The sequence below is a fragment of the Ursus arctos genome, unplaced genomic scaffold (assembly GCF_023065955.2).
Source record: "Ursus arctos isolate Adak ecotype North America unplaced genomic scaffold, UrsArc2.0 scaffold_25, whole genome shotgun sequence".
Classification (NCBI taxonomy): domain Eukaryota; kingdom Metazoa; phylum Chordata; class Mammalia; order Carnivora; family Ursidae; genus Ursus; species Ursus arctos.
The window spans coordinates 28,156,067-28,183,425 of NW_026622930.1; the positions used below are offsets into that span (position 1 = coordinate 28,156,067).

The 27,359-nt window shown below is 47.6% G+C and overlaps 1 protein-coding gene across 1 annotated transcript in view; it reads right to left on the reverse strand.

Moving 5' to 3' along the window:
• Positions 1 to 4,701: 4,701 nt before the first annotated feature.
• RGS6 (regulator of G protein signaling 6) overlaps positions 4,702 to 27,359 on the reverse strand; it is a 581,147-nt gene continuing 558,489 nt past the window's right edge. The window contains exon 18 of the mRNA XM_057318706.1: positions 4,702 to 4,842. Within this exon, the coding sequence (XP_057174689.1) occupies positions 4,717 to 4,842 (126 nt within the window). The 3' untranslated portion in view covers positions 4,702 to 4,716. The remainder of the gene's footprint in view (positions 4,843 to 27,359) is intronic.

Genomic DNA, 27,359 nt, shown 5'->3' on the forward strand with positions numbered 1-27,359 from the left:
AAGGAGTGTCTACTATATCCGGTGTAGCGTAAGCTGCTGAATTATGGTGTGAAGTACTGAGCCTTCACAATGACGCAGACACTGGGCTAACCATATTTCATACAAGATTCAACAAACCAATGAATGAGATGCTACTATTATCCCATTTAATCCTTATCACTATCCCTTGAGGTGGGTTATTCTACCCACTTTATAGACGGGGAACCTGAGGATTGATGAGGTCAAGTTACTTGCTTAAGGTCAAGCAGCTAATACCAGGCATCAGATTTATCTTCTCTAAACTAGTAACTTCTATTTGGTAGGACTCTTGTAAGGAATAAGCTATGTAAAGTATGACTAGGGTTTAGCAGAGTGCCTGGTATGTAGGAACCACTTACATAAGATGAAGGGGCCCTTTGGCCTATACTTAAAGCCCTGTAGGAACTGGGAATTCAGTGGAAGATAGTTCGACTTCTAGGCACTTCTGACTTTTGAAAAGGTCTTTATTTCCTGAACTTTTAGACTGGACCGAAATTGGACTCTCGATAACTTCTATCTACTGATCCTAACCCTGCCAGGTAGGGGCTGCAGTAGGCAGAACCATGGCGTCTCCAAGATGTCCACGTCCTTGTCCTCAGCATATGTCATGTTGCACAAGGGGGCATTAAGGTTGCAGGTGGAATCAAGTTTGCTCATCAGCTGACCTTAAACTAGGGAGATTCATCTGGATTATACAGATGGGTCCAGCATAAAAGGGGCTTTTAAAGATAGAGGAAGGAGACAGAAGAGTCAGCTTCAGAGTCAGGCAACGTAAGAAAGACTAGACCGGCCATTGCCGGCTTTCAGGATGGACAAATGGGCCTTGAGTCAAGGAATGTGGGCGGCTTCTAGAAACTGGAAAAAGTGAGACAGCGGCTCCTCCCCTAAAGCTTCCAGAAAGAATCCAGCCTTGCTGACACCTTGATTTTAGGACCTCTGAATCTCAGAACCAAAAGATAATCCATTTGTGTTATTTTAAGGCACTATGCTTATGAGAGCAATGATAAAACAAAACAAAACAAAACAAAGAACAAAACGAATGCAGGGGCATTCCAAGCAAACCAGATCCTTCAAACCAGAATCCTCTTTGTTTGAGTGTCTTCTCCTCCAGACTGTAAACCCTGGTCCTTCGAGTGTTCCTCACATGCATGTTTCAAAGTGGGCAAACCATATCAGAACCAAGAAGAGTGTCTTACGTTTAGCAGTTATCGGCTCGCTGATGACTTTGCATAGATCCGAGCCGCCAGGTGGCACAGAACGGGTGGAGTGTAGGCCACCAGGCTTTGCGGCGATGGCCCTGGTGATGGAGAAGAGTGAATGCAGGCATAATTTATCACGTCTCGGCCCCTCTCAACACCCTGCTAAATATCAGAGTAACCTTTAAAGAAGGCAGAGACCATCAATTAAATAAACAGATGCCTTGATGGAGAATAGAAGTGTAAACACAGGCACCATTTCATAATTTACTGATGGTAAATCAGCCTTCTTCTCTCGGTGGGCTGTTCTCCATCCGCATGAAAGAAAAAGGAGGAAATCCATCAGACCAGGGCAAGGACCTTCATGAGACCCGCTAACCAACAAAACAGATTACAGAGAAAGCTTTGACGTCTTCTTCTTGGGGTTAAGATTTTTTTTTTAAAACAAGGGGTTGCATATGAGTTTGTCTGGAACGATTCAGGAGATGCCTTTGGAGATGCAGGAGGGTGGTGGAGATGACTTTTGGATGGTTCATACCGCCTTTTAATTCCAGCATCCAGAGATTGTGATTTGTGCCTGCACGTTCACACTCATGATTAAACCATACACACAGGTTACTTAATATAGCTGGAAAAACACACTGAACCATAGTTCTGGTGACCTGAGGATGTGTATGACATATTCAGCAAAATTGGGCCAGGGATTAATATTGCTAAGGTCAGTGTGGTCATTTTGGGCACACGGTGGGTAATCTTTTATGAGGGTTCACCACTCTTCGGTATCTTAGTTCATCTGTAATGGACTGGCAGAGAGAGATGGTTATTAGAAAATAAAATGCACTTAGAGTCTCCCAATGAATCATTTATGGAAGATACCATGCTTCCATAGACCATGAAAATATGGCTGTTAAGGGCAACTCAGTCACTATTTCTGGCTGGCTTTCAAGTGTGACTACGGACCAGAGAAATGGGCCTGGACACACTGGAAAGATCTAAGCTTTCAGGTGGAAGGGAAGATGTGCAGACAGAGGTGAGCTCAAGGGGGCGGCCTTCAAGAGCCACCACATGGTGATACCCATCCTGCGAGGGGTCCCTCGCAGGAGAAAGTGCCCCTGGCCTTACTCTCCTTCCTGTTCCCACTATAGGCCAGAGGAGGAGTGGTCAACTGATGAGGCAATTAATTCAACAGGACTGAGGTTTGGGCAATTAACTTTTAAATATGCAAGCAGTTTGGGAGAGGGAGGAAGTGGTTTCCTCCTAGCACAGCTGGTGAAAGATGGTGTGATGTTATCAAGGCTTTTGGGTAACCAGCAGAAGTGTTTTAATCCCCACTCTGCCCACACTCAGAATATCAGAGCCATGATAGCCTAACTGATGGGGGCCTCAGGAACCGAAGAAGGAAAGAATCGGGGCTCTGTGGGTCAACTATAAATAGAACTTAAGATCTTTCTAGAAGGCTGGGGGAAGCAATCAGCTAACTAAAGAACTGTGCAGGAGTTTGCCCAAGGGTGCAGTTTGACCTAGGCTTTTTGTTTCCTTTACAGTCGGTAAGTGAGGGGAAATGTCTTTGCTTCTTGCAGGTGTGTCTGAATCACAGCAGGCCTCCTGCTGGAGAGGAAGTGGAGGCTGCACGTGGGGGCAGGAGGACCCGGCTTTGAATCTTGGCTCCACCGTGTTTGAGTTGTTGGACCCTCAGTAAGTCACTGAACCTGTGCTGGACTCCTCTGTAAAGCCGGGGTCAAAATGCTCACCTTACAGAATCCTGCCCTGTTATGAGGATTAATTGATGGTTAATAAACATGCAGCACTTTCTAGGCCTGCAGGGAGACAGACTACTGACCAGGTGGTTAGGAGATTTTAGTTCTTCTTTTTTTTTTTTTTTTTAAAGATTTTATTTATTTATTTGACAGAGATAGAGACAGCCAGCGAGAGAGGGAACACAAGCAGGGGGAGTGGGAGAGGAAGAAGCAGGCTCATAGCTGAAGAGCCTGATGTGGGGCTCGATCCCATAACGCTGGGATCACGCCCTGAGCCGAAGGCAGAAGCCCAACTGCTGTGCCACCCAGGTGCCCCGATTTTGGTTCTTCTAACCTCCACCACCAGCCAGTTCCCTTCTCATAGAACAAGGGGGCACGCCAGGTGCCTTGGGACTCTCTGGGTGACTTAACCTCCCTGGCCCCTCTCCTGGAAGTTCTGGGTCAGAAGAGGTAGGTTGGGCCTAGGAATTTGTTTCTCAGCACTGGAGATATTTGAGAAACCTGGATTGGATTATTTTCTTCTGTGAGCATCTCAGACCGTAAGCGTTATAGGGTAGAGGTGAAAATGCAGACTGCCAGCATCTCTAGCAAGGAGGGCTAGAAAGTTGCATTTTTGGTTTTAAAAATATTTTATTTATTTATTTATTTGAGAGAGCGAGAGCACACAAGAGCGATCATGAGGAGGAGAGGAAGAGCAGAGGGAGAGGGAGGGGGAAAGAATCCCTTGTAGACTCCTCTCTGAGTGCGGAGCCAGATGCAGGGCTCCATCTCATGACCCTGAGATCATGACCAGAGTCAAAACCAAGAGTTGGACAGCCAACTGACTGAGCCACCCAGGCTCCCCTGGAAAGTTGCCTTTTTTTTTTTTTTTTTTGATTGACTGGTTTTAGAGACAGAGAGAGAGAGCACGTGCACAAGCGAGCTGGGGAAGGGGTAGAAGGAGAGAGAAAATCCTAAAGCAGACTTTGTGCTAAGCATGGAGCCCAACGCAGGGCTCGATCCGAGGACCCTGAGATCATGACCTGAGCAGAAACCAAGAGCCGGCTACTTAACTGACGGCACCACCCAGGCACCCCAGAAAGTTGCCTTTTTAACCAGCATGTCAGGTGACTCATATGAACAGGAATATTTGGCGAAGCGAATGGAAACGATCTTTAGGGTCGAAGTCTGTGACTGTTCGCTCTGAGCCGATGGTCAGCAAGGTGCACAGGTCTGGCCATATTGTGTGTCAAAACGGGGAGTTCTTCCTTCCAGTTGGTAAATGGCCGCTGCCCCCACCTCTCCCTCATGTCCTGACCCAGGACCCTCTTCTCGGAGGACCCTCTCCCACCTCCGCACAACCGAGTCACTAACGGGTAAACACCGGACACAGGGTGGGTCTCATTGCTGGGGGCCGGCATCCCTTCTCCCGATGGCTCCCTGGGCTGCAACAGCTGTGAAATATTTCAGTGTCCCTCCTGCTTACCCTCGTTAAGGCGGTCATCAATCCCAGGCTGCTGAACGTTGTGGGAGGAGGCAGAAACCAAGAACAACTCATGGGTTTCCTACCTTTCTTCCAGCTTTGGTTTGGCTTTAGTAGCTAGCCCTTCTTCTGGTGGTGGTGCTTCTTTCTCCTTCCGGGAATGTCTGTGGTAGACCCTTGATGGCAGGAGCGGCCCTCCTCAGCTCATCTCAATATGGCAGAAGATCGCTTACTGGCAATGATATTCCTGCCAGTGACCCCAGCCTCTGAGAAGTCCTCGGGACTATCGACTGCCCTCTGCTTGGCTCTGCCCACGTCTTGGGGACTGGAGTGTCACTGCAGTCACAGCCTGGAGGTCCGGCACATCACATGCATGCCGCCCCACCGCAAATGCTTCTTGGATGTTACTCTGGGTAAAAATGTTAACAAAAATCCTTTTAGAACTATCTTAAATAAAAAAAAGTCTCGGGCATAAAAATGCTTGTATTCTAACGAGGGGTTTATCGTGAGGGTGCATGGAGTACATGATGGCAGGATGGCCGGAGAGCTTCAGACGTTAAAAAACAGACTCCAAGAGTCAGGCTGCCGGGTTTGAATCCTCCTTTAGCACTTAGGACCTGGAGCAAATTGTTACTTAGCCTTTCTAGGCGTCTGTTTCCTCATCTGTAAAATTTGAGTAATGAGAGGCCTGGATTAATCTTACAGGGGCTTTGTGAGAGCTAAGGGAGATTTTGCAAGCAAAGCGTTGAGAACGGCGTCCCGCATATAGAAAGAGCTCAATAATAAACGTTACCTGAAGGCAATCTTGTCCTGTAAAGAGCCAGACAGTAAATATTCTAGGCCTAATGGGTTATGTGGTCTCTGTCACAACTACTCAACGTTGTCTCTGCGATGTGAAAGCAGCCAGAGATAATATTGTAAGGAATGGGCGTGGCTGTGTTGCAATGAAACTTTATTTACAATAACTAGTGGCAGGCTAGATTGCCCCATGGGCCATACTTTGTTGATGCTTGTGTTAAAGGAAGATAGGTAGGCAAGAACAGCTAAATCACCCGGCCTCCTAGACATTAGAATAGAGTTCAGGAGCCAGGAGGCTCTCTAGTTCCTGTGAGTCCCTTCATAATTGTGTGAGTCAATTTCTTAAATAAATCTCTCTCTCTCTCCATACATATATATAAAATCTCCTATTGGTTCTGTCTCTGGGGGAATTGTGACTGAACAAGACCCCTTCCTGGTCTGTGGCCGTATACAGGCTGGAGGCCTTGGGTCAGTCAGCACAGTGGTTGGGGATGAGGCCCTAGGTGTCTAGGATCTGCTTCTCTTAGCAAAACGCTATGGGAGGCTGTCCCTTGGAAGGGCCTGAACTCTGGGGCTTGGCCTACCTACCACACTGTCTTCCTGTACTGGTTTTTTTGGTGTCACTCATAGAGCTATCAGCCAGGCACCCCATAGCTCTTGGCATTACATTGCCCCTTAGAGTCCCAACCTAATATGTACAATATGGAGAGGCAGCCTGGTACAGTGGAAGGCGGATGGGCTCTACAGACTACGACCAAGAGCAATTAGCTTAACTTCCACAAGTCCTATGTTTCCTCTGCACAATGGGGATAATGGTGTTTCCTTGCATGGCAGTGGCAAAAATTAAATGACATGACATGTGTGAAAGTTACTGGCACGTGTGAAGCGCTCACCAAGATGTTAGTTTCCTTTTTTACTTCTCCTCCCCAACCCCCCGCCCTGAATCATAATTCTATCCATGGTTATTTCCTTTCGGTGATGCTGGTGGTAGAACTTTCTGGACCTCCTGTTTTGGTACTGCAGAATATCCAGGTTCCGAGAGCAGTAATGGTGGCTTGAGCAGCCTTACCCCTTCCTCTGTAGGGTTTCCTGCATTCACGAAGCTCCTCGCTTTACTTAACATCGCCTCTTCCATCTTTTTGAATATTTTCATTAGCCAACCTATGGCTCCATCTAAAGGACTGGAACCGAGTTCAGCTGTGGGGAGAGAGCAGTCTTTGGTTTTGGGGAGCAGTGAATTCCATGGCAGAGGGAATGGTGTGGACTTTGAGCAATCAGAACCCTTGAGAGGTAAGTATAAAACAATGCGGTCTTCTTTTCTTCCTTTTATTTTTTAAAGATTTATTTATTTATTTTAGAGAGAGAGAGTGAGTGAACACATGCACAGGAGTAGGGGGTAGGGGCAGAGGGAGAGAATCTTGGAGCAGACTCCCCGCTGAGCCTGGGGCCCACTGTGGGGCTTCTCTCACAACCCATGAGATCATGACCTGAGCCAAAACCAAGATTCAGCTGCTCAACACACTGAGCCGCCCAGGTGCCCCAGCAATGCTATTTTCATTTCCATTGTCTTTTTCAAATGTATTCATGGAGGCAAGTTCTTCCTTTCCATTGGTTGGAAACATGCCATTTCATGCCTTTTCAGCTCCCTCTTAGATAATAAAAGTCCTTCAGTCATGCTAAGTCACCAGACACTGTCTCAACCCAGAAATCAGAATGCCCAGGCCCGTGCAATACCAGCTCTACAACTCATCAGAATGGCTACTTGCAGGCAGGAAGCCTGTGGTTGGTGAAGGGGTGGGGACAGTAGGTTTCTTTTTTCTCTCTCAGTTCCTCCTCCTGGGCAGTTATTCTCCTCGAGCTCATTACAACACTTCCCACGCTCCTAGGAACTGGAGATCATTTCAGCTTCTCCTTATAGGATTGTTGGACAGTGCCCAACCTGACCACAACTGTTCCCTCTCGCATCATTGGCTCACATCCCGTTCAGGTGAAACACCCAGGTGTCCCTGCCCAGACAGACACTGGGATTTGTAGGTCAGTCTCCAGGCTGCAGAAGTATCTCCATGCATCCATGATAGGAGAAGCCAGCCAGCCCGTCTCTTCCTGCCTTTTAGATTCATAGCCTGGAATCCATCATGGGTTCACGGTGTCCCTCCAGTCCCAGGGGACATGTACCAAGCTTTCTGAAGTCCCTTTCTTGAGATTTGAGAAGAGAAATAGTCGCACCCTCCCTCTTGGAAGGGTTAAGGCTTACAACACATCAATACGTTTTTTCCAAATAAATCTTCTCTACAGATCCTCTCCCTTAATCTCTACAAGCCAGATCATTTCATGCCCTCAGTGTGAATGTCAGTGAGAAGTTTGAGTTCGGTAACCCATTTTTCCATCTTACCTCAAAGATTTGCATCTTCTTCCGGCACCACATTAGAATGTTATGTCTGTCATGATGCCTCGAGCAAAACTTTCAATTTGACATCTTGTTATATTTACTTTGGTCTTGATGCCATTGCAGGTGAAGATGGGGCAGCCAAGGAAGTTCTCCTGCTCGAAATAGCGATCACTGTGCGTCCACGCCCATGCCATGCGTTTCTTGTCGTCTTGTTGTTGACAGTCTCTTGGGAACCAGCAAATCTGGCTGGGATCACCCGAGAGTCTTGTGGATGCACTCGGCCAGAGAACACACTCGGTACTTCTCAGCCTTCCCTTGTGGACCATTTTCAGAGACAGCTCGGTGTACTCTTTATTACTTATTCTTCTTATTGGCTTCTTCGCTTCTCCATAGGAAGACGGATTAAGCCTAGCTCCCCTGGAGTCAACACCTAGCTGCCCAGGTGTTTTTGTTGCTTTCCATTCTTGTCTCAGACATTTGGAGGACTCTTAACCTCCTGGGGCTGTGGAGGAGGGGGAGAACTGGCTTCCCAGGGCCTGTGTTGGTTTTAGGTGGCAGAAGGGGAAGCGGGCATTGGGAGGAGAAGCAGGAGGGGGGAGGAGAAGCAGGAGGGGAGAGGAGAGGCTGCCATTGACGATGCCACCACCGAGGATTTCCAAGGATACCCACCCCTTCAGCCTCGATGTACCATTCGCTGTAGCTATGGGCAAGCTTTCCATCTGTTTTACATGTGAGTGTTTCTTCTCTTCTGCAGACTGGTCTGCCACATGGCCAGCACTCTTCACATCCCGCACCCACGCAGCCTCTCCCTCAGGTCACTGGACACAGCAGGCACCAGGTAAATGCTGAGTTGCTGAGGCCCACTGGCTTAGTTAGAAGCAGAAACCAGAGAACCTCCTCTACATTTAGTTCCGTTAATGCCGCAGGTGCTCATCCGGGGCCTTCTGGGTGTTAGCGCCACACAGAGGCGTTACATAATTAATTTGGTCTGAAGGCAATGGAAAGATGAAATTTAGTTCTCCAGCCAAACCTGGTTTAATACGCTATTACGAAAAATATATACTGGGGACAAAAAGGAAAGATAAGATGAGAAAAATCACCCATAGCACTACTACCAAGGTAATTACTGTCAATATTTTCTTAAATCTCTCTACTTTCATTGTTTTAAATAATTAAATTTATTTTTATATTCAATTTTGTTTCCTTCACTTCGTTTCCAGTATCATGTAAAACTGGTTTCTAAACATTGTTACGATTTTTTATATAACTTTTTTTCTGTTTCTAAAAATACAATGGATGCTCATTATAGGAAATTTGGGAAAGTGGAAGAGTAGAAAGAAGCAGCTAAATAGCGTAACACAGCTTCCGCCCAGACACAGCTACTGTATTTCCTTCAAGTCTTTTTTCTATGAACTTATTTGTGCATGTTTTAGAATATTGGCAACTGTATGCTGTTTACAGGTCTTTTATGTGTTTTTTTAAAATCAGGGAAGTAATATGTACACAGGATTAAATAAAAATGGCAAGAAAAGAAGAATTTAGGATGGAGAGCAGTCCTGCTGTTGACCTCCTTCCATCCCTAGTCCCGATCCTCAGAGGCAGCTGCTTTGAGCCCTTCTGGTATTTTCTTCTGGTGGTTATGTCAGCCTGTGTCTCCAGTTGACATGGGTCTACCACGGTTTCCTGCTTATCAGTGTTAGACATTATCCCCTAGACTTCCTGCTCTCATGATGTGGCTTCTCTGTCCCCATCTCCTCCATGGTGATAATTCCCCTACTGGTTACTTTTCATTACAAGCAACAAACTCACATCTTTTTAATCTTGTTCTATCAACTCTACAGTTACTTTGACCCTTCATGTTCTACAGGGAGGATAGTAACACTCCCCAGCAGCCCGCCCTTTCTCAGGTCCCTTTCCCGGAACCCAAGGATCGACTGCATGGTCTGCAGTATGTTAGCTTTTCCATAGTGTTCCACATGCAACCATTAAGTTTTCCATCTTTTCTAAAGATTCTTCTGGAAAGCTAAGAATCGATAAAAAGTGTTTATGTCACTGTGGCTGTGTCACCGTGGCTCCTGCAGGGCCGAGCAGTACCCTGACGGTGCATTTGCTGTTTGAACAGCTGTTTTTGCCTAGGTTTTCCTTGTCCCTTTGCTTTATCTTTATTGAATTTGCCATTTTACCCCCAATTTTTCATCCAATCAGGTAAGCCAGTAAGTATGTTGCTCTCCAGAGGCTCTGCTCCCGGGTTCTCTGTCTTGCTGTGATTGACACTGTCTGTGGATCAGTATCTTCTAGGTTTCTGTTTGGTAGCAGTCCATTAGGTAACTTTCAGAAATTTGGTGTGAAGCAGGTAAATTTTTTGAGTCCTCCAGTATTCCACTGTAACACTTGATTGGTGCTTTTGTTGGGTATGGGATTCTAGATTCAAGACAATGTGCTCTCAGAACTTTGAAATCATCACCCTCATTGCTTATGAGAAACCTAAGGCCAGCCTGGTTCTGAGTCCCTTACAGATGTATTTTTTTTTTTTTACACCCTGGAAACTTTCAGGATTTTCTCCTCATCCCTAGGATTCCAAAATTTTCAATCATGTACCAAGTACAGGTGGTTTTCCAGTCATTGTGCTAGGCATTTGAGGGGTCTTTTTATTCCAGAGGCTCATGTCCTTCAGCTCTGGGAAGTTTTGTTGTATTATTTCTTTGATAATGTCTTCCCTGTATTTTCTCTGTTCTCCCTGGAATACTACTACCTGGAGTTTCCGGATTGAGTCTTGATTTCCTTATTTTTTCTGTCCTCTATAATTTTGATTTACTTTCTTGGAGGGTTCCTATAATCTGGGTCTTCTATACTGATACATCTGTGTGTGTGTGTGTGTGTGTGTGTGTGTGTTTAAGAATGGAACATACTGGTGTCTTATTGCAGGTGGTGTAGGGGCACTTGACTGCTTTCTGTGCCACAGCACAGTATAGGAAGACTGTCCCATCTACAGATATTCAGTGATACCTTCCGCAGTCCCTCCCTGGTCTCGCTCCTGCCCTGATTCACATGGACATTTCTGAGTGCCAGCCTTCTTCCTTTGGCCAAATCACCCAGTGAATGTGCTCTAGGCTGAGGGACTCATCACCCCACTGGGTCAGTTACCACCTGTCCAGCCAATTTCCAACCTGGCCAAGTCTTTTGAAGTGGAGCCCCCTACTTGCTCTTTTTTTCTTTACTCTCATGTAGTGGGGTCTCAAAGAGATGCATATAGTTAATGTGCTGTTTTATACCAGAAGTCTCTATAACATATTTTTAAACAAAAGAAATTTTATTGAGACAAAATAAAATAAAATGCCCCCCTTTTACGTGTATAGCTCACAGAGTTTGAAAAAGCGCAGCACAGTTAAGATGTAGTACATTTCCATCCCCGAAATGTTCCTTTGTTCGTCTCCTGTCAATCCCTGCGTCCCCTTCCTCACCCAGTCCCAAGAAACTACTAGTTTTGTCTGTTCTGGGATTTTATATACATGGAGCACACAGTATGTTCACTTTGTGTCTGGCTTCTTTTTCCTGGAATCATGTTTTTGAGATTCTTCCAGATTGTTGTACAAATCACCAGTTTGTTCTTTTTGTTGCTAAGTAATATTCTGTTATTTACAGGAGCCACGGTTTGCTTACTCATCCTCCCGTAGGAGAGCGTTTGGATCGTTGCCCATGTTGATGAAGTGATGATGAATGTTCATATCCAAGTTTTGTGCACATATATTTTTATTTTTCTTGGTTCCATACCTAGGAGTGGGGTTGCCGGATGATGGGGTAAGAGCATGTTTAACTTTATGAGAACCTGCCAAACCATTCTCTGAAGTCGTTGAACTATTTTCAACTCTCACCAGCAGTGCGCAAGAGTTCCATTTGCTCCAAGTCTTTGCAATACCTAGTGCTTACTCCCCCTTTTGATTGTAGACATTCTGGTGAGTGCGTAGTGTTAGCTTATTGGTTCTATTTGGATTTCTCTGATGACTACTGATGGGGGTCAGTTCTTCATGTGCTTTGGTCATCTGCATGCCTTTTTTTGGTGACATGTCTTTAAACCTTAAGCTCACGTTTTAACTGGGTGATCATCTTATTTTGTTGGGAAGTTGTTTTATGTTTTAGAGTCTGGTCTTTGGTCAGACAGTCCCTATGTGTCTTTAAACGCTGTGTTTCCCCCACTTATTATTGTATCATAAGAAGTTCTTCATGTGATTACTTTGTTTGAAAACATGATATTTAATATTTCTTAAGATTCTGCCACCACACGTACCATTATTTATTTAACAGTTTTTGCTGTTGAACATTTATGTTTCCACTTTTGTTTTGTGATTGCTCAGTGCGTGTCCTCTTGCAGAAATCTGGTTTGTTCCTGAAGATAGATTTATAGGAGCAGAGTAACAAGGTCAAAGCGTAGAACATATGAAGGGCTTTTGATATGTACTGCCAGATGGCTTCCCCAAAAGTTTGTGCCAATTTCAAGTGTCACCAGGAGAAGATAAAACCCCCACTTTACACCACTGTTGCCAGCTCTAGGTATCCTTATTTGAAAAAAAAAAAAAGTCTGCTAATTTAATGGGTGGAAATGGTAGCTGGTTTTAAGCAACATTTCTTAAATTATTAGTGTGGTTGGACACCTTTCCAAGTGTTCAGTAGTCATTTGTTTCTCCTCCTCTGCGAACTGTTTATTCATATCTTTCGTTCTCAGATGCCTTTCGGGGCACGTTTCCCAACTCTGCAAAGAAGTTGCAGTGGGCGGAAGTGTTCAGTGTTGGAGGTAGGGAAGGAGGGAATTGGGCTGGCAGCTGACTAAGTGGGGCACCCTGGGAAATCCAGAGACCCTGCACGCTCTTTTCTTCACACAGGCCAACTGGTTCCGGAAAGCTCCCATTTCTTTCTGTGAATAGCAAGAGGGCAACACTGAGGGGGTCCCAAGAAGGAGGGACAAAAGCTTTCTGGGAGTTAAATTGTAACTTTGTTGCCTGATGGAGCACAGCAGTACTCTGCAAGGTCACCAGACAGGGTCAAAATGGCTCCCAGGCCCACAAGTTTTGATAGTGACCACAACAAAAGATTTGCCAGACCTAAATAATAAGTTTGTCTCTCAGGAGGGGGGATGGGGTGCAATGCTCAGTAACCAAAATGAATGTGAAAATGCCCCCAGGCCTGTGGGGAAAAAGAACATCACATGAGTTGTAATCCTTAAATTTCACTGGGTTTTGCGTCAATCTGGTCATGCAGAATGCTCCCAGGAATATTTTGAGCCCAGGAGTGTCTCATTCATTCTCTCGATAAGTATTCCAGTATAGAGGTGGGAGACACTGAGGTGTCTCTTATGTGTTCACCAACCATCGTCCTTGCCTGGTCCTTCTGGGAGTTCCAAGGACAGGTCCCCCATGTGTTCCTGACAACACTCACGGGAGTCCCTGAGAAGCCCCGTACATAAGCCCACCAACGAGTCCTCCCCACGTATCTCTGGGAACTCCCAGGGGCTCACAGATGAGAGCTCCTCCAGTATTATCGGGGTCCAAAATAGCGTCTTACGCCTGCACCTCAACATGTTCCTCTGCCCAGATATTCTGGGAGAACCCAGGGAGAGTTGTATTGGAGTTCACAAACAAGGCCTCCCCTTTCTAGCATAACCACTGCTCCAGCTGGGGGCCTCCCACTGGTCATCTGACCAGGCACTACTAGCCCTTGGTGGTGATGATGTCCCCCTCTCATTGAAGCCTTCGGGATGCCTTAGTTGCAAAATAATTTGAAGGCAAGCGGAGCAGAATCCATCTTTTTACTCTGTTAGAGAGGGAGTGGCCAAGCAGGGCTGGCTGTGACTCAGTGTTTTCCATATTATTAGTCCACGGTTCTATTTTTGCTGACAGTTCTCCTGTACTTAAGGGAATTCCGATAGAAGTCTTTATGCACTGGGCCAGGAGAGGCATGTGAATGACAGAATTATCCTTCTGATGACAGAGACTCTGCTGCTGAGTTAAGTTCATCACATCTGGCTGCTTCTCCCCCTAGAATGAACCGTTTCCAAGGAGAATCCACAGGCCTCCTTGTAAATGAATGTATTGTTCATGTCCTAGCTCAAGGATAAATGGATTTATTATAAGGTATGGGGTTGAGGTTGCCAAAGGTCAGGAGACCAGCCAGGAGAAATGCCTGACTGTTGGAGCAGAAGCCCACTGCTGGGCCCAACTGCATCCATTTCATTAGTTCTGAGACAGGGCCCCAGCAGCAGAATTTCTACCACAGCTTCTACAAAGAACCAAACACCTGTGTCCCCAGTTCTGGTCTTGCGGCACGTGGCTGTCACCTCATGTTACTCATTTCCACTTTCTGACTATCTGATGGGTGTGTCTGCTTGGTAGAAAGTAGGTCACATGAAGTCTGGAAATGGATGTGGTTTTCTGTTCTCAGTCTCTGTAGTGCAGGAAGGCATGTGAGAAGGGGTTTGGCATGACTATGAGGTGAGTCATGGTGGGCTTCTTATGGACATGTCCACCAGCTTACCAGAAATACATAGACATGGCTGACCCTCAGCTTATGTGAGAACCATGCTCAGGGATAAAGGGCTCTCATGGCTGCACACCATCCTTACGCTCTGTGGAGGCTGTTGCCGGGGTGTGAGGATTCACTCTCTCCATCCTTGTAGCTATTACATCCCTCTTGGGTAGATGAACTCCTTAGCGTACCTCGTTTTGGTATTAAATAGTTAGACAGGGCGCCTGGGTGGCTCAGTAGGTTAAGCATCTGCCTTCAGATCAGGCCATGATCCCGGGGTCCTGGGATTGGGTCCCAAGTCAGGTTCCCCACTCAGGGGGGGAGCTTGCTTCTCCCTCTTCTCCTCGCTCATGCTCTCTCTCGCTATCTCTGTCTGTCTCTCTCAAATGAATAAATAAAATCTTAAAAAAAAACCCAGACAACTTTACTAACTTCTCTTATTCTCATTGATTGACTAATTGATTACTGAGTGTCTATTATGTGCCATGCACTGTGATAGTATTTGGGATACTATAAACAACATGATATAGTCTCTATTCTTAGGGATCTTGCTGAATCACAGGGAAGGGGGACAAGGCATCAGGTTATTATGAGAGAGCTGTGAATCCTGGGATAGAGGGAAGGCTAAGATGACCTGGCAGTGTTGGGGTAGTGGGATGGATCATGGTGGTTATTGTTTTAGGATTGAGCACTGCAGTGAGTCCCAAAAGTCAGAGAGGGTGGAGATTGGAAAGACCTTCCTGGCCAAAGAGCCACATGTGCAAAGGAAAACTTGGAGAATACAAGACTCATGCAGAAAGGCTGAAGCATAGAGTCTGGGGTGGGGGTGGGGAGAGATAAGGACAGAGGCGTCAGTAGGGTCAGATCATGAAGGATCTGAAAATCTGTGATCTGAAATTTGGATTTCATCCTGAAGAGAATTCAGATTTTATTCTGAAGATTGCTTTTGAAGAGTTTTAAATGGTAGAATAGTGGGCTTAGATTTATGTCTTAGAAAAATAAGATGGCCACATGGAAACCATGTGGACTTAGACTGGAGGCGGCCAAGGAGAGCAGGTTGAAGAGCTAGTCCAGATAAGAAATTTTGAGACTTGAACTAGTGCAAGGCGGAAAGGGAGGATGGGCTAGGTGGGAGAGATGTATACAATTTAGACTCCACCCCCCCAGACCCAGGACAGGTCTCATCTCTATAGGATGGTGGGAATGAAGCAAAGGGAGAAGTAGATGTTTTGAGAAGTAGATGTTTTGAGGTGTTACCTGAATCTCTCAAGACTGATGGACTTACACCTCCAGCCCCTGGAAGAATTGCCCTCAGCTGTGGACAGTTATCTTGTCCAGGGCCACATGGACAGCCTACATTAAGTGCTGGGTTGACATCAGGGTACAAAATCCACATCCCAGGTCCTTTGTCCCACCTTGACACAACTCTGAGGCCCTTTGTCCCACCCTGACACAACTCTGAGGCCCTTTGTCCCACCCTGACACAACTCTGAGGCCCTTTGTCCCACCCTGACACAACTCTGAGGCCCTTTGTCCCACCCTGACACAACTCTGAGGCCCTTTGTCCCACCCTGACACAACTCTGAGGGCCGTCACAGATTCAGAGCCCCCTTGGGGTTGGCTGAAGCCTAGGTTTACACTTCACTGCAGCTCAACATCTTCTTTTTCCAATCCTGCTTTCCTCCCTTCCTTTCCACAGGTGGGCATCCCAAAAGCACTTTATAGCACATTTCCTTATGCTAATCTTCATCTAAGAGGCTGTTTCATGGGAAACCCAAACCTGCAGCGGATGACATCCAACCCCTTGGCTTGTGAGCAGCGTGGATGGTGACATCATTCACTGATATGTAGACTACAGAAAGTGGAGGTGGTTCGGGAGGGAGACCATGAGTTCACCTTTGGAAAAGTTGAGCTTGAACCTCCTGAGACTTCAGGGGCTGAGACTCAATTTCAAAATCAGTGTGTAGGCTGCAAGTGTAAATTTGGGAGTCATTAGTGCTCTGGGGTTAGCTGAGCATGTCTGTCTCACCTTGGGCTTCTGCATTTGTCATTCCCTTGATGCCTGTGTGGTAGCTGGTTCCTCCTTGTCATTCAGACTGTACCTTCAAATGTCAGCTTTTCCAAAAGGACCTCTTAGTCACCCAGTCTAAAGTACCACCCACTTCTTTGTTATCACATCACTCTATTTGCCTTTCTGCACAGCACTTAGTGCGATCTGACATATTCTTATTTGTATCTCTGTCCTCCCCCAAAGGGAATGTAAGTCTCTAAAATGGAGGGTCCTTATGGAAATTGCTCGCCTTTCTGTCCCTAGCATCCAGAACAGTGCCTGGCACATGGTAGGTAACTCCGAACAATTGACTGAATGAATCTGTTCTTTGTCTGCTGTGGACATTTCTTAGATGGAATTTGTTAGACCGAGCACCCCCAGATATTGTATCAGCTGGAATTAAATCTGAAGTCCTCGAAGCCTTTGTCTCCAAGTTTCTGGCATTCTCTGAAACAAAGCCTGCCTGAAATATGGCCATTTATGCTGTGTGAATCCAGACCATCTCTTCATTGGCCACCAGTCATTTCACCTCTTGGATGATGATTCTTTCTCATTTTGCTTTCCCCTGCACCACTGGCTTGATTGGTGGTGATGAGCAGAGGGTAGTCCATTTATGTGAAACACCTGCTTCCCACCTGTGTCCCCGTGAGCAGTCAGCTTTGGACCTAGGGCAGGAAGCTGGTGGGTGTCCTTCATAGCTGAGTGGGCTTCCAGAATTTTCTCCAGGAGTCAGGTCCAAACTGGCACCATATGGGTAACCATCTGTATGTCATTTTGCCAGCATTGCATCAAATACATCTGCCGGCTTGTGAAAGAGACCAGAGGAGGGCTGGGGCACCAAGGAGGATTGACAGAAAAACTGGCCCAAGAAGAAGGCTGAGCCAGACAGAGCAGTTTCCACTTTGTGAATCAGACTGTGATTCAATTGGCCTCCTCTCCCTTATTCATGAAACCAACAAACGTCAGCCCAGAAGGTTGTGTTCTTTCATTGCTCCCATCAACCCACTCTGAAGAGAGCAGCTAAGGTCAAGGTCAAGGTTATTTTACCTAACCTGGGGTGAAAAAGCACATCCTGGTGCATCAGATTTCCCATGGTAGGGGAACTTTCCCATGGTAGGCTCCTAGTGCTTGCATTGTAGCCAAGTCATTCATCCAACACCTGGTCAGGCTATGCTATGGGACAATCACAAACGTTGTTCCTTGGGTCAGTGATAAGACTCACAGAACCAAGAGCCAGCACGTTTCATTGGATGGGGCTGGGGGATTACACCGGTCCAAAGTGCAGGGAAGTCTCCAGGTGAAGCTGAAGGGACTCCATTTGAAAACATTCCTTAGTTCCGCGTGTGGGATTTGCACACGTGGTTCTGCTATCGCAACCCCCCCACATACTCAACAAGATAGTGTCCCATTGGGTCATTGGGCGCTTTGCAACCTCCTCCATTATTTTATTTGTTCTTTCATGAATTCAACCATTTGATGCTTTTGAAATGCTTTTTAACTGTTACATGCTGTAGAGGCGTAGGGGGTCCAAAGTTGACTACAACAGCATCCTTGCCTGGAAGGAGCCCAGATGGGCAAGGGAGATAGATGTACGGATAATATACTGCACTCATAAAAAGGGGGCCCTTATCCCAAACTTGGGGGAAAGGGGGATCAGAGGAGGCTTCTGGAGTGGGGTGGAACCTGAGCCAAGCTCCGAGAGAGAAATCCGATTTAGTGAGGAGGGAGGAGAAGGGAAAGCATTCCAGGCACAGGCGGCAGCGTGTGTGAAGCCTGCTGGTGAGAGAAAGCAGAACTCCCAGCCTGCCGGGAGCGGTCTCCGTCTGGCCGCCGCACAGGCGCAGATGAGGCTTTGGGACACCACCCGAAGCACACGGAGAGCTCTGAAAGGATGGATTGGAGGCGTCAGAGGGTCAGACCTGAAATCCGTGGGACATGATTGCAGCTGAATTGCATGCAGAGGGCCTGGTTAGGCTGTGGCGGTGGGAAACAACTGGAATGGAATGGGAAGGAGGATGGTGGCTGACGAGATCCAAAAACAGACTTTGTCGCCGATGGGTTGTACAGGGCAGAAGGAAAGAATAGGACTCCTGCTTTAGGCTCGAGGAAATGGATGGCTGGGGATGTCACGAACATTGCCAAGGCACCTCAGGGAGGAGCAGGTGGGAACACCCTTTCCTCTTCTTCAGCCTCGGAAGGAGGCCTGGGTCTGCTCAGTGTCGAAGAAGGATCTGGGCAAGAGGCTTCAGCTACAGGGACTCGGAGGACCCTTCTGTCATCAAGAAGCCGCTCTTAGAAATGAGGCTGCTTCTCCTTGGGAAGCCCGAAGGGGATGGGATGGCCACACTGGGCACTGGCCACTAGACACTGCCTGCCCTGGGGGAGGCAGAAGGAGGCCGCTGCCTGCGAACTCAGAGGAAGTATTTCTGCTCTGGACCTGCACTGGGAGTCTGAGGAGGGGACTCACAGCTTGCACTCACTCACATGGGGCAGGTGGAAGAGGTCGAGGGCAGGGTGTTAGCGGGCACGCCCTGACATGCCGGGATCTCTTCTGAGGGCCAGAGGGGTGGCTAGTTCTGCCTGTGGTTAGCTGGAGACCCGAGTCCTAGCTCCTTGGTCATGTAGGCAGCAGAAGAGCTACTTGAAAGAGATCGCATGCATAGATTATACGAACACAGACCCTTCTTTCTCTGGAAAGCAATTTCAAAACCACTTCATTTTCCACCTGCATTTGGCTAATGGCCTGATTATAGCCACACTAATAACCTTCAAACACTCTCAGGAGCGGCCTTGGCTCTGCAAGTTCCCGCCTCCCTTCCTCCTTGCCCTATTTCATGCTTCTCTGGGACCGCAGTGACAACAGCTGTTTATTTCTCCCAGGGCCCGAGTTACTGGGAGGAGAGGCAGATGGCTGTGGGCTAATTCCTGAAGTACACTTCTGGGGACCATCAGTGCCGGCTCCCAGGCTGACATCCCACACAGGGCTACAGGTCAGAACGTGAACCATGGCCATGAATATGGATGCCGACGATGGAGACTGATTGCTTCTGTCCTGCAGGGCAAAACCGTCACCCTGGGTGGGGATGACATTTTTGCTGAGATACAGGGTCAGGGGAAGGGTTGTCTCCTGAGTCCCAAAGACAAAATGTTTTAAGATTTAGGATACTGGCCTCTCAGAGAAAGGTGTTACTGCCAGAGGCAGCACAGAGAGGGATTTGTGTCTGCCGGACAGTCTTTCCATTCAGCGCTTTTCTCTTGCCCTGACAGCACCCAGTTAGCGGTGAGCCCGGATGGCTGCGGTCGTGAGAGGGTTTTTGTGATGGTTAAGAATCTGGACGCAGGAGTGGCAAGTTGTCATTTTCCTGTTCTAAGGACCTAGGTGTCCAGGTTCGGGGGGTGGCTGATAGTGTTCCCCCAGCTTGCTCTTTGCCCCTTCTCTTCTAGTCCAGATCCCCCCCAAGCTCCGTGGTGCAGCTCATGCCCCACCCACCGGCTCCTTGAACCCGTCTCTGGTGACTCTGGTCCACACGAGCTGACTTGCTCTCTGAGGGGCTGCATCACTGCTCCGAGCTGCAGCTGGGCACGCCACTGCAGCCTGCTTGCTGGCTCCTGGCTCTGATGGGTCTCATCTGGCCCTGAGACCATGAGCGCTCTGTAGTCAGAGACAGCGGTCCTGACTGTACATTGTTGGTCTCGGGTGGCCCTCGGTTAGGGCCGAGCAACCAGCATTCTAAGGGATGAGTCTCTAGGACATCAGTGGGGCTGGTCATTGTCACTGGCTGTCGTTATCCTGGGGCTATAGGAAAGCCTACCCAAGAGATGTCACTGAAGGCGGGTCCATATGCTTCCCCGTAGTGTCTCTGGGCATCGGGGCTAGACAAGTCCTCAGCCTCTCAGTACGTCTGTAGGGTGCATTCTGAATTGGGTTTGTTACTTGGATGACGGGCTCCCTGCCTGGTGTAGCGGCCAACCAGAGTGCTGCCCTCTGGCCTAATATTGATGGTCTGCTAGACACGGTATATATGGCACATGACAGTGATAGCCAGGGACAGTGATTACCTGTTCAGAAGCCCACTCAGGGGTTTCTGTAATCCGGCACTTTTGGCCACGTCATTTCCTTTCCTGAAAGATCCCTCAGCAACCCTTTCATCAGGGTCCCCCTTGGCAGATGCCTACTTACCCCTTATGCCTCAGGCCAAGTATCACCCATCTTCTGTAGTTTCTTCCAACCTCTGGCCCCCAGTATTCCAAAATATTTTATACTTCCTTTCACTTTAGTGTTTTTCACATGAAGCCGTATTCATTTATGTGCCTGTGCCCCCCGGCAGACTCCTGGGAACTCTTCAAGGGCACAGACTCCGCCTTGGACACCTTTCCATCCTTGACACTAGCCTGACATGTCATGAGCGCGTAATACGCACCACGCGATGGGGCTCAGTGAACTCTGATGGCAATGGAGACACTGAGATGTTTTAAGCAGGAAATGGGTGTATGTTGATAGTGCTGCTGGCTATTGACCGGAGACCAGGATGTTCCCGCAAACAGTCAAGGTCAAGCTCTGCCCCTCAGCTCAGGCAGAGGCGGTAAGGATGGAGCGCAGCAGAACTGGCAGGACTCGATGTCCAGTGGGGCTGGAGGCTGCAGGAGGGGCAGTCAAGGTTGGCTGCGGGCTGTTGGGAGGTGGGGTGGCGGAGTATCACTAAGAGAGGCAGTCATCTGGGAAGAGGAGGACAGGGCTGTCAGAAGCCCGTGAAGGTCTTCCCAAGCCAAAGAAACACTCAGAGTGGTTTTTTTTTTTTTCCCAAATAAGTAAAATGAGGATCTCTCAAATGAGCAGAATGAAGCTGTAATGGTTAGAGCAGGTAGCTTGGCTATTGGCTTCCAGGGTCGAAGGGAGACGTACACAAGCCCTGAGTCAGCTTCCAGGTGTAAGGTGTAGCTCATTTCAGCTGCTTGCTGTGAGAGCCGAGGCAGTGCGGAGTGCAAGGGCTCCAACCCCTGGAGGGACAGGAGAGGCGTCCAGCCCGTGCCAACGCCCAGACCGCTCAGAAAGCCTCCGTGCGTGCCTTGAAGGTGACACACTCCAACTTCTTCCTCTATTTCAAGTGAGACGTGATTCAGGTTTTGAAAGCAATGCCTATCTATTCCTGGGGCTGATGGCCTGGGTTAGATAGCCACTAATCTGAGCTGTTCCCCTGTCCCTCAGATCTGGAAATAGCAGTGACAAGAGGAAGCGGCTTTCTGCGCTGGGGGCTGCACTGGGCTTCTTCCAAGGACACTGGGAGACTTAAGTCACCTTTCAGACTTGAGTGGGAGGCGGTGCTTGGGGTTGGCCTGTGTACCTGGAGATCTAGTGTCACGGTTCAGACAGGTGTGTGGCATGGAAACACATCTCCTTGGGTGTGTTGTTATTACGTTCGTGGGCAAACTAACTCAGCTTTCTTCAAATTATAATGATGTTTCCTGGTGACATTTCAACGATTGCCTTGACATGATAAGAAACGGAGCTGTGGTAAATGTGTGTGCTTTTCAGAGGCAGGGTCAAAAGCGGTCAACGGTGGAGGTAGGAGAGGTGGGAGAGCGAGGGAAGAAGTAAGTGCTGAGAGCTGGTGAATGCTACAGGAATGTAGAACCCGGGCCATGTTTCCTCGTAGAGAACTGTTTCTTCTTTGAGAGATTTGCTCAGATATCCAGCATCGAGGCACCGTAGACCACCCTTAACAGATAACATTGCAAATTTTCAATGTATTTGTTCAGAAATATTCCATAGAGGTATGAATTTCATATGGATCTGAATTTAGAATTCTGGGCAAGAGAAAATTATTCATAGCTTTGGTATCACCCCGAGTTAGAGACAGCGTAGGGCCCCCGTCGTTGGTATCAATAATACCCCTGCCTGTTACAGCCCCCCTTTGGGGACATCAGTGCAGGTGTGCATGAAGATGACTTTAATAAACAAAATGAGGGGTTCAGCCTCGTGAGCCTGGGCGCCCTCCACCAGCAGCCTGACTCTTCAGATGGCACTAAAAGTTCCAGAAAGAAGAGGGAAGAGGTCTCTGCAACAGAGGTCAATGCTGTCACAAGCCTTTGTATTTATTCACCTGAAAGACATACAGAAGGCATTTCAGGGCCTTGGGCTCTCAAACCAGGCCGTGGATGTAGAATTTGGTGTAAATTAATATTACTAATGAAAGTTGCATGATTTCAGAGTTCCTCTGAAGATCACTCATTCTTCCCAAGGGACAGTGGAGCAGGTTAGGAGCGCTGAGGGCCCGGAAGAGGGCAGCCTTGGATGCATCATGCTGAGAACCCCAGATTGACAGATTCCTACTCTGCAAGGCTGTGTGTGTCCTGGGACCACAGCACGGCTCTCGTGGCTGTGCCGTCTCACAGAGCTGTGTCATCACGGATACTTGTTTTGATGACATTTCTGCAAACAGTTCTGTTCCAAATGGTTAAAACCAACAAAAGGGCTTATGCTTCAAGGTGCAGAAAACATTCTATGAAATTACAGATCTATCCTAACCCATCTGGCGCTTTAATGGTGCACTAAAGGAATGGCCTTACTGTGTTGGAGACCTGGATCCTTCTGCTATAAATCATTATCTTTTATTTTATTTCTATTATGGGTTCCAGGATGATGCTGTTGGATGAAGACTCTGTATGCACTTTTGGGGGAAGAGAACAACAGGATCTCTCTTTGTTCTTGGGAACTCCGTATGTGACAGGCCTGTGTGTGTAGGCGCCCACCTTTATGTGGCCAAACAGAGACATATCTAAACTGGTTTTATAGGACTTGGAGGAAATGCCCTAAATAGGAAAACTGGGAGAATAAAATCTATTGCTTCTGTGAAAAGGAAAGCAAAAAGGTGACAGGAGAGCCACAAACAAAGGAGAGTCTTTCCTTAGCCATATTCAATGGAGACTGGAATTTGGTAAGAGCCAGTTTACCTTGAGCCCCACAGAGGGCTCTGATGATTAAAAAATTAAAGGAATACTGTTATCAGACTGCTTTCTGGAGAGGCAGTCCCACCAGATGGCCCTTGAAGACCAGGACGGGGAGCTCCCAGCCATTCTACACCCCTTCCCACAGTGATACAGGGCAGATGGAAATGAGGTGTGAGAGCAGAAGTCATCCAGCCTGGGGTTCACTCTATGCAGAGCACCGCACGCAGCATCGGCTTCCAAATGGGATTGGCTTTTCTTTCTAGAAGTGATGGGGACGGGGGAGGATGTTTCATCCCAGCTGCACTTCTGAGGGCAATCTGGATGAAGCTGGAGGCACACAGGCCCATCTCCTCTCACTGCTGTCTCTAGACCACTGACCGGTGAACTCTGCTCAGGAGCCCTTCTCCATCGGGAGGAACATCAGCTGGTAGTCTGTCCTCTCCTCATCCTCAGTGCCCCATCTATGCACCTCCAGGTCACCTCTCCATAGTCCCCTAGGATAGGACTCTAGTCCCCACCTTCTATGCTGTTCCCCCGTTCCGCCTCCTGCTGTCATCCCAATGGCCTCAACATCCACTGGGACGACCTTCACCTCCTCCACTTTGGCCGGCCTCCTCCTCTCCAGTTCCACTACCCCCATGGCCAGACCCCAAATTGCTCCACCTCTGAAATAATACAGTCTGAAACGCCCTTTCAAACACCACCTCCTCTCCCTCACTGCCTTTGTTCTCAGGAGGCCTGCTCCCAGCCTGCCAGCCTTTTCCACATGCCCCCTTGGACCAGGTTTGAGGTCTACTGACCCCACAGCCTTCTTCCATCCTGACCTGAGTCCTCTGAAACATCCTTCACTCATCTCGCCCTGTCCAACCCCCATATTCATTGGGTTACCGTGGGGCTTTATACTCTCCCCCAGCATCTCGTGAGTCTGTCCCCTCTCTCCTTCACTGCCAGGCCTCGCCCTGGTTTGAGTCATCGTGATGCCTCTCTTTGGTCTGTAGCTCTGACATTTCTTCTTCCTTCACCCTCATTGCAGGCCTCCATATTCTGCACGCTCCAGTCATGGGCTCCACTCACTGCTCCCTAAACAGGCCAGAAGTTTTCATGCCACCCTCGTCCTGTCTTCCTCCTACGTAGGAATAGTTGCATTTTATGTGTAGTTGTGCCTCTCTGCCCTGTGTCCCAGGTGGTTGGTTACATGTCTTTATCTTCTAGAAGGTGTGGTCTTTGAGGACAAGGACCACTTTTACCCATAATCTAAGCAGCTAGCACAATGCCTGTCACATGACCAATGTCAATAAATATTTATAGACATAATTGTCCCCGGATGTGCCTTCCATTAGAACTGCCCCCCTGGGTCATTTGTCAGGTCAGCTACCAAATCCTGCCTCATTCGATCTAGCTTCTTTGGGGGAGAGGCACTCCTGCCTTCTGCCAGTTCCTCCTTCCTCTGGGGGGCCAGCTGCTGGGTGGTCTTTCCTGTTCTGATAACATGAGGCTGGGTTGTGGAGGGGGTGGGAGGGGCAGCAGGGAACTGGGGAATGGCCCGGAACACTGCGCGAGTGAACTGGCATAAGTTCTGTGGGCTTGCCAGCTGGCACCATGTAGGAGAGCCAAAGGGAAAGTTGGTTTTCTCCAGCCCAAAGCTCAGACTCCCGAGCGCAGTCACGAGCCTTAGTGCTAAAGGCTTAGGAGTGAGAAGTATCAAGGTCACCTCTGCTTAATGGCTGACCGCAGAGGGGCCTTGTGAATGTTGTGTGTGTGTTCATGTGTGTGGATGTTGCCAGCCACTGGGCATGTCCAGAGAGCTAATAATATGCTTCCACAGTGGAACTAGAGGAAGAGCCACTGATCCAGTTTGTAATTTATTGTTTGGTTTGACCCCAATGTCTTCCCCTCGTTTCTGACCTGATGGATTCCTCTGCAGGCTCAGTGGGTTCCTGTTGGCAAAGTCGTGCATGCATAGAAGCATTTAACAATAGATTGGCTCGGGGTGCCTGGGTGGCACAGCGGTTAAGCGCCTGCCTTCGGCTCGGAGCGTGATCCCGGCGTTATGGGATCAAGCCCCACATCAGGCTCCTCCGTTATGAGCCTGCTTCTTCCTCTCCCACTCCCCCTGCTTGTGTTCCCTCTCTCGCTGGCTGTCTCTATCTCTGTCGAATAAATAAATAACATCTTTAAAAAACAAAAAACAATAGATTGGCTCATACACACACATCTGCGTGTGTGTGTCTGTGTGTGTGTGTGTGTGTGTGTGTGTGTGTGTGTGTGTGTGTGCACATACATGAAGCATCCTTAAGCCCTAAGTCAGGGACCTGTCTTCCAGAAGGGGAACCCAGGACTGGTTGTTTTGTGAGGGTGACAAGCAGAGAACCAGTGGAGGGGATTGGAATTGGTTTAAAGAAATTCTGGGTGTAGCCAGACTGCAACACACAGGCTTTTACCCTCCATCTTTGGTTAGAGAAGTAGATAGGAGTTACATGTCTTTTCTGAACTTCAATCAAACTCTCTTCCCATACAGTTCTCAGGCTGAAAGACCCATAGGAAGCTCTAGTCCAGGGATCACATCTGACTGTGTTATCAGAATCACCTAAGATTACATTTTCTCCAGTTTTATTAAGATTTAATTAACATATCACCTTGTATTAGCTTTAGGTGTACAACAGAATGATTTGATATACGTATATATTGTAAAATGACCACCACAGTAAGTTTAGTTGCTGTCTTAGCAAATTTCAAATATACAGTACAATATTGTTAACTATAGTCTCCATGCTGTACAGTAAATCCCCAGAATTTATTTTTCCTATAACTGGAAGTTTGTACCTTTTGACCACCTTTATCCATTTCCCCCGTCTCCCATCCCTGCCTCTGGCAATCACCAATCTGTTCTCTGTTTCTGTGAGTTTGGTTTTTATAGATTCCACGTATAAGTGAGATCACACAGTATTTGTCTTTTTGGTCAACTTATTCCTCTTATCATAATATCCTCAAGGTCCATCCATGTTGTCTCAAATGGCAAGATTTTCTTCTTTTTTATGGCTGAATAATATTTTATATATATTTTCTTTATTATATTATTATTTATTTTATATATCTCCTTTTCTCCCACATTTTCTTCATCTGTTCATCCATTAATGAACACATAAGTTGTTTCCATGTCTTGGCTATTGTGAATAATGCTGCAGTGAGCATGGGCGTGCAGATGTCTCTTCAAGACCATGATTTCATTTCCTTTGGCTATACACCCTGACATGGAAGTCCTGGATCATCTTGGAGTTCTAGCTTCAATTTCTTGAGGTAGACCTATACTGTTTTTCGTGGTGGCTGCACCAATTTACATTCCCACCAACAGTGCACAGGGGTGCCTTTTTCTCTACCTCCTCATCAACATTTGTTATCTCTTATCTTTTGGATAATAGCCATTCTAGCAGGTGTGAGCGGACATCTCATTGTGGTTTTGATTTGCATTGCCCTATGATGAGTGATGTCGAGCACTTTTTCACGTACCTTTTGGCCATTTGTGCATCTTCATTGGAAAAATGTCTGTTCAGCTCCTCTGTCCATTTTTAAATTGTTTGTTTTTTTTGTTATTGAGTTGTGTGAGTTCTTCATATATTTTGGATACTAACCTGTTATGGTTTGCAAATATCTTCTCCCATTTAGTAGGTTGCTTTTTTTTTTTAAAGATCTTATTTATTTATTTGACAGAGATAGAGACAGCCAGCGAGAGAGGGAACACAAGCAGGGGGAGTGGGAGAGGAAGAAGCAGGCTCCCAGCGGAGGAGCCTGATGTGGGGCTCGATCCCAGAACGCCGGGATCACGCCCTGAGCCGAAGGCAGACGCTTAACGACTGTGCCACCCAGGCGCCCCAGTAGGTTGCCTTTTTATTTTGTTGATGGTTTCCATTGCTGTGCAGATAGGATTACTTACTAAAAATGGAGATTCCTGGGGTCCTCCTCAAACCTCCTGATTTGGAGCCTCTGGACATAGGGCTTGGCATTCTTTATTTTCAACATTTGCCTCAGGGGGCCTGAGGTACCATGAGCTGCCTAAGGCCACACAGCTAATGGTGGCACATCCAAGACTAGAACCCGAGTCTTCTGACCCCATCAAGGGCATTTTCTCTTACAGCTTGAATGTCCCTAGGGCTTAACGCTTTGGGAAACAAGGCTCATATTAGAAGCAGGAGAGTGCATTGAGTGGATCTCTTATCCCACGGACCAC